Here is a 7,748-nt window from a genome sequence, read left to right as displayed (position 1 = left end):
ACTCCATAACAGGCAATCCAAGCACCAAAGAAAGCGTGTGCCACATCGGCTGTAGTTGTGGATGACTGAGGAACTGATTCTGGCCACCTTGTGGTTCTGGCGAGGCCGTGGATTGAATCAAAAACGTACCGCCTCCAGCACTGAGGCACCAGTGGGTGAGGGTGTGGGGCAGTAATGTCATAGAGCAGTGTAGTCCCGCCTCCAGCACTGAGGCACCAGTGTGTGAGGGTGTGAGGCAGTGATGTCATAGAGCAGTGTAGTACCGCCTCCAGCACTGAGGCACCAGTGGGTGAGGGTGTGAGGCAGTGATGTCATAGAGCAGTGTAGTACCGCCTCCAGCACTGAGGCACCAGTGGGTGAGGGTGTGAGGCAGTGATGTCATAGAGCAGTGTAGTCCCGTCTCAGTGAAAGATGTCAGCCAGCTGCAGGCCTGTAGCTTCTTCCCTGAGGGCCAGGATGCCCGGGTCCCAAACCTGGTCCAAGGCCACACATGCAGTCAGTTCCCAGGTGGGCAGTCCCAGTTAGAGAGGAGGAGAGGTAGTCAGCCGTCAGGTTGGGTTTCCCAGCTGTGGTGTTTAATGTCTGTGGTGAATTCAGAGATAAAAACATGGTGGTGCTGTGGCCAAACAATGAAGATGGTATTTTAAAAACTGAATATTTTGGCACTCAATTTTCAGGAAGGTGAATATTTGTGTTTTTAATTTTGAATGCTGGAATTTTGAATGAATTGCAGTGCAGAAAAATTCAAGCATTGTTATTGCTTTTTTCAGTTTTTGACGAATTGTAGTGCCAAATAAAATCAACCATCAGAAATGCTGTGAGATTTCAACAACAATTCAAGCATTGTTATTGCGTTATGTTTTAAATCAGTGTATGTAATTCAACATGCCATTTTGCATTGAGGACATTTGGCACTGTTATACGGTCCATAAAAACAAGCTCATGTGTTCTGAAAGGATTTGTTTAGAGGTTCAACTACATTTGACTTTCATTCCGACACTGACAGTCTTTGCATAACTACCAACGCCAATAACGATCTGAAATAGTTCAATACCCCATAAACTCAGCAGATTCTTAGGCTATATTTCCTCTCAGACAGAAGCAAGAGGCCAAACCTGAGAAGGGGTCTGATTACCTGCTCCTGATTAAAGTTCATAATATTAGGGTTAAAACATTCCGTACATTATTTTTCTCATCGGTGGAGGTCTACAGAGAAGGGTGAAACTCAGTGTAACACGAAACAACAATCTCTGAGATGCTATAAGATTTTTTTTCATTTTTTATTAAATCAATGTTAAAAATGTGAAATATGTTTTCATATCTATAAAACCTCAGCAACAGATTGCCTGTTAATACACTGAATAAAGATGGTTGACCCTGCCAAAAGGGGAAAGTCCATTCACACAAGTCAAAAGTGTGATGTATATTCTTAGAACATTTAGATACAGCTGTTGCATTTCATGACAATGCCAGCGAAAACATCCAACTGTGTCGGATATCCTTTGACCAAAATGTGTCAGAAATATTTCAGACAGACACAGAGACAGACAACGAATGATGTATAATGGACCATTGCAGGGGGCGAGTGATTCCCTTCAACCATTTCTACTGTTATGGTATAGGTCTTTACAACCAGCAATACCAAGAAAAGTCAATAGGTGGCAATGGCACTCTATACTGACGTAACTCTATGGTCACCCAAAAAAAGAGCTGCCGCTGGCGTTTGAGTAACAGCAGAGGAAGCACCAACCTCGATTTTTCACTTTAGTTCCATATATCACCCAGCCCTACGTGTGACATATTAGCCGTGTCTATACCGCGCACTTTACGAAGTACACTGCAATAGAGTGCGTAGTGCACACTAAGCACTTACATCTGTAGTGTGTTCTGTCGCTGATTAGTGTTGTCTCAAATGGAACACTGACGGACACAAATGTGCAAGCCTTTTACCCATAAATCTGTGCGCCAGCTTCCTCCGGCCAACTGGGAATTTTAAACAAAGATGGCGGACCAAAACTCCGCTGACAGCCGTGTTTTGTATGTAAATGTACATCTTTTGGCGTTTTCTCGCTTAGATTTTTCAAAAGTTACAGAAAAATAGACACTACACAGTTATTGTAACCAGGAAGTGATTTGCGAGGCGTCAGTCAGCCAACTTTCCAAACTGAAAAGCTGCCGGAAGGGCTCCTCCTCTTCTGCTATGTAGCCAAGATGGCGCCCGTTTAGGTCGAGTGTCCATCGTTTCACACTGCATTTTTGGACCGTTTGCAGTGCACCATCCGGGTACTTTCAGTGCTCTGAATTCTGCTGGTTCTGTCAGTGTGAACGCCCTAAGCACTGAAAGTCAGTGTTTGAAGTGTGCAAGTGCGCGGTAATAAACACGGCCATAGAAACGTCATGTAATGCGTGCTGCTAGTTCCTGTGGGCGACCTATCGCCTGCTTTATATATCCAGTGATCTACTTGTTGTCACTGGCTTCATCTCAGTCTGTCTGTCTTGACAGGGATAAAGAGGCTTGTTGAAGGTACAGAAATGGATCCAAAATGGACTTTGTCTCTCCTTGCTGCCATCCTTCACACAGGTACGTATCTGCTGCAACTTCAGTGTCTGGACACTTTTTCAAAATCAGCAGTGTACTCAAAGTGACCTGAAACATTGACTCAAAAATCTAATTAATTTAATTTAATTAAAAAAATGATAAATAGCTAAATAAACTCATATATGCTTATATAATGTGCAGACTATAATGTTGTATTCATAATTAATTTGACACTGCTGAAGTTGAACCCTCTCTTACAATGAGACACTTATAGCACACTGTTACCATTCTGTCTCCACAGTGGCCAGTGCCCCAGAGTCTGTGTTTGCTCAAGAGGGAAACTCTGTCACCCTGATCATGCAGTGGCATAACAACACAGATATAGATAGTGCAGTCTGGTTTTTTAATCAATCATGTGATATTGTTAGATATTATCCATATTATAATAAATCTCGTCAGGTAAGAGTTACAGACCCTTATAAGGGCAGAGTAGAGTTTGATTCCACCACCTTCTCTCTGGAGCTGACAAACCCACAGAAGAATGACAGCGGACTCTACAAAGGAGAGATAAATGCTGATGGAAGGAAGGCTGTTTCTGAATACAGGCTCAATGTTCTTGGTGAGTCACCATGCAAAAACCACACTTATTAGAGTCAATGTTACATGCACTTCAGAGATTATTAAGGTGAATAAAATAATGAGATAGGGACAGAATGTACAACTAATACAGGTGTTATGGGCTTGAGCCAACCACTTTTATGCAAACTAATTAATTTATGTCTGAGGTGATCGGGATATAGGCTTCATGCTTCTGACTTAAAGGCATATACAGGACAGAATGTTAGAAGTCTTTCACCCCAGAAGTGGCACATTAGCTAGAGATTCAGAGCTGGTGTAAACTAATCAACCTTCTATGACTGAAAATAAAAAAATGCATTGAGAAAACGCTCTTTTGTTATTTATATTTAAATGAACTTTCATAAAATTGCACTGTTAGCATTATAAACAGCCCAGGCATGCATTTAAGTGTGTATTTCACTGACGTCTTTCATGTGTACCTCATCACTTCTGCAGAAGTTTATATTCTAGACATTTCATTCATAGCTGTTACTATATTTATAGCCGTTATCAGTGCTAATTAGGCTACAGTGGACCAGAAATTAAGTAGGTTGACTGGTTATTCAACTGCACAAACGCTTCTGGTATGACAGACAAAAGTTTGCCTGGGATGTTTCTGCTCTGCTGATGGGGAATATGTGTTTAAGCCATTAGATGATGATTGAACTACATAACAATTTTTCATTCAAGATAACATCTCGGTTAGGTGTTTACTGAGTGTGTTTTGAGTGTCTCTTAAACATTGTGTGTGTGTGTGTGTTTGCAGAGCAAGTAACCGCCCCTGTCTTGACTGTGGAGTCTGTCTTGTCCAGTGGTGACCTCTGTAATGTGACAGTGACCTGTAGAGCTGGTGACCTCTCTCTGACCTCCACCTGTGACATCAGCACCTGCACACAGGAGGAACAGACTGCACCCTCCAGCCTTGCCATCTCTATTAAAGATGATCTCATAATCTGCAACCATAGCAACCCAGTCAGTTGGCATCATGCTACAGTGGAATTGGAGATGATGTGTCAAAGTACACAACATAAGAAACATCAGAAGACCTCTATATGGATCTATGTTGCTGTTGCTTCAGGACTACTACTATTCGTCCTTGTTGGGGGAGTTTTGTGTTTTCAAATGCATTCAAAGAATCAAGGTACAGTGCAGCATATGTTATCTGAGTAACACATTGTTTTCAGTGGTCTAATATCTGACACCCAACTAACAATCAGAAGGTATTAAACCTTTTTTAACAGGCCTGAAATATCAATGTTTACTGAGCATAGTTCTTAACTGTCAGCTAATCCTGACCATAAACTGACCCGATCCCGAACCCCAACTTTAGGCAAACTGATGGCATCATAAATGATGGTTCCTCTTTTGAAAATGTTTGATACATTTTTTTCATTCACATTTTTCACTCAAACGTCAACACTTCATTCATGGCCACACACACACACATTCACAGAGAGAGAGACAGACAGAAAGACACACACACACTAAATCCTTTTATGGTTAAACCACACACTGTTTCCTCCCTATCACCAGTACTGTTTATTTCCAGCAGCCTGCCCTTATGTAGTGTTTGCTTACTAATGATGCCTTGTGCTGACATGCATCTATTCACTAATCCTGGGTATCATTTTACAGCAGGCAGTTCTTCAGCAGTTAATCAGTCAGTTGAGGTAAGTACGTTTTTATCACTCTTTTTAAAATCCACGTTGATCAGTTACTCATTACACAAGTCATTGTGTGGTGTTGCTCCCTTTGGTCTGGGTTTTGTTTGTCTGTGTTCTCCCTCTTACTCTTGGCCTTAAACACCTCCTGCTTCCCCTCTGCCTTAGTAAATGTAAACCCAACTGATCTCTTATACTCCATACCTTCCTCAGCACCTGATCCCCAACATCACCTCCTCTCCACTGTCATGAATAAGACCCATACAGGGGTGTCTGCATGGAGCTCATACTAAATCCCAAAATGCCAGGCTGGGGTCTAGGCTGTTAAGTCAGATGACTTGTGAAACAACTGCTTTCTGCCATCTCTGCTCAGTCTTATGTCACTGGAAATATGTGAGTTTAGGAAATCCCAAGCAGCTGTTTGTCACATTCAATAACATGTTCAATTTCTTCTCTGTGTTCAGACCCGGAACCCATCATCAGATGTGAAGAGGTGGAGTCCCTTCAAGTCTTACTCTACAGTCTCTTATGCTCTGGTGAGATTAATACACTCACAGTACTATTACTTCCTAACCACAGGATGGTAAAAAGCAGATGTCCTGTATACTTGGACAAACTAAACGATACAGCCAGGAGTTGGTCGTCTTCAGAATCTGTCGATTTGACTTTTGTGTTTAGAATGCAGGAGTGAAAATGAACTATGCAATGCCTCATTCATTGTGGGTCTCATTTCTGTAAACAAACCCAGAGAAACTGGTCTAGTTCCCTTGTGACAGCTTGTCGGAAGGTTCCTTTTTAGGTGTTGTTGTCTTTACAGACCATTTCCTGTTTCTACTTGTCTCCTCTAGAAGTCCTAGTCCTGAGTCCAGTTAAATGTCCTTCCACCATTGTTACGACCCCCTGCGCCACTGCAGACGGTGTAGTGACCATGCATGGCATGCAGGCGACAGCGCGGGCAACGAGTTGATTGACTGATTACCCACCTGGGGAGATGGGGGGGAATAAAAAGGACCAGTGGACACCTGTCTCTCTCTTGAGCTCTCTCTCAGCATACAGACGTCAAACCCCCTAGACCCCGTCGTTTTTATGTTATACTTGTATGTACTTAATAAATACACCTAATTTTGTAAGAAAACCTTTGTCGTCTGCCTCCAAAGTTTGTGTTGCGTTCACGAGCCAGCCTTAATAACCATCTACTGCAAGGTCCAGCCCCATACTGGCCCCAACACAGACCTGGAGACCCCACAGCCTGAGCACGTCTACTCCTTCGTGTTTTTGTACAATCTCTTAAAAGACAGAGGTGACTCCTGTCGCCATTCTGCTTGCTTTAAGGGGGTTCAGGCCCTGGGCTCTGTAATGCATTCAGAGACAATTCTATTCTTTTGGTGCTATATGAATAAAATTGAATTGAATTGAAAAAAAAACTGTTGCTCATGCACAGTCCTGGATCTGTAAATGTGAAACAAACCAAGCAGCTGGGGATCTTGAACAGTTCTTTTGCCTGCACTGACTAATATCCTTAGATGAGGACAGTGGGGGTTGTAAAGAGATGAGTTCTGGCCAGGTGTCTTTGACGAGAGCACAAGACTCAAATAGATGAGTGGATACAGAGTAAAACTTCCATTTAGAAAACGGTGGAATTGTATGGTTCGAATGATATTTGTAAAAATTATTTTATGGGTTGGTGCAAGACATTTTCGGGGGCTAGTGTTTTGTGTTGCCTACCTTAACACTGTAAAACACACACAGGAAGGAAGGAAGTTCATGCAGCTTGTCTTGAGCGTCAGATGAGAGAGCAGTCTTGAAATAAACAGACTGAAACACCGTGTGGTTATAAACCAAATGGCCAGTACCTTCATCTTTGCAGAGCTTGTGTCTGCATGTCACATGCAAACACAGAGATAATCAAAGCTGCCTTGTTTGTTTCCCATTCAGTTCCAGGACTGTGAATGAGCAACAAAGTATTTTTTGATGGCACACACTGGACAACTGTACTGGACTGGACTGGCAAGAGGAAATGGAAGAAGAGTTTTCCGATCCATGTTGATGGAACTGTATATTGAGGTTTTCCTGCTCTAATTGGTATTACATAGCAATTCTTGTGTGGCATAGAAATGCTCATATGGGTGACTGATGGAACCGAATATTGCCTTTTTTACTGCTGTAACAAACATGAACTAAATGGTGCATCATTTTGTATCTGATTCTGTAACTCATACCCCTGGATGTGTACTCTGTCTGAACCATTAGCATCTGCACTCCTTACCCCCAGATAGCCTCCTTCCTGCTATCAACAAACGCCCCAAACTCTGGCAGAGGTGAACTGGGGGCCGCGGTAGACAGGTCTGAAGGGACTCCATAACAGGCAATCCCAGAACCAAAGAAAGTGTGTGCCACATCAAATGTATTAGTGGATGACTGAGGAACTGATTCTGGCCACCTTGTGGTTCTGGCGAGGCCGTGGATTGAATCAAAAACTTGCCGCCTCCAGCACTGAGGCACCAGTGTGTGAGGGTGTGAGGCAGTGATGTCACAGACCAGTGTAGTCCCGCCTCCAGCACTGAGGCACCAGTGGGTGAGGGTGTGAGGCAGTGATGTCACAGAGCAGTGTAGTCCCGCCTCCAGCACTGAGGTACCAGTGGGTGAGGATGTGAGGCAGTGATGTCATAGAGCAGTGTAGTCCCGCCTCCAGCACTGAGGCACCAGTGGGTGAGGGTGTGAGGCAGTGATGTCACAGAGCAGTGTAGTCCCGCCTCCAGCACTGATGTACCAGTGGGTGAGTGTGTGAGGCAGTGATGTCACAGAGCAGTGTAGTCCCACCTCCAGCACTGAGGCACCAATGGGTGAGGGTGTGAGGCAGTGATGTCATAGAGCAGTGTAGTCCCGCCTCCAGCACTGAGGCACCAGTGGGTGAGTGTGTGAGGCAGTGA

At 43.6% G+C, this 7,748-nt stretch overlaps 1 protein-coding gene across 2 annotated transcripts; it reads left to right on the top strand.

The window, feature by feature from the left end:
* The first annotated feature begins 2,395 nt into the window (after window positions 1-2,395).
* LOC116219518 (SLAM family member 9-like) lies at window positions 2,396-5,953 on the top strand. 2 transcript variants are annotated; one of them, XM_031562841.1, is made up of 6 exons: window positions 2,397-2,581; window positions 2,841-3,158; window positions 3,924-4,298; window positions 4,793-4,827; window positions 5,283-5,354; window positions 5,667-5,953. In XM_031562841.1, the coding sequence occupies exons 1-6, from the start codon at window positions 2,533-2,535 to the stop codon at window positions 5,673-5,675; spliced, it is 858 nt and encodes a 285-aa protein (XP_031418701.1). In that variant the 5' UTR covers window positions 2,397-2,532; the 3' UTR covers window positions 5,676-5,953. The 2 variants fall into 2 exon arrangements, with proteins under 2 accessions (XP_031418700.1, XP_031418701.1); XM_031562840.2 differs by lacking the exons at window positions 5,283-5,354; window positions 5,667-5,953 and having other exon boundaries at window positions 2,396-2,581; window positions 4,793-5,146.
* Window positions 5,954-7,748: the final 1,795 nt, after the last annotated feature.

Source organism: Clupea harengus, chromosome 25 (genome assembly GCF_900700415.2).
Source record: "Clupea harengus chromosome 25, Ch_v2.0.2, whole genome shotgun sequence".
Lineage (NCBI taxonomy): Eukaryota > Metazoa > Chordata > Actinopteri > Clupeiformes > Clupeidae > Clupea > Clupea harengus.
The sequence above is the reverse complement of the archived record's forward strand: the minus strand, read 5'-3'. Positions and strand labels throughout refer to the sequence as shown.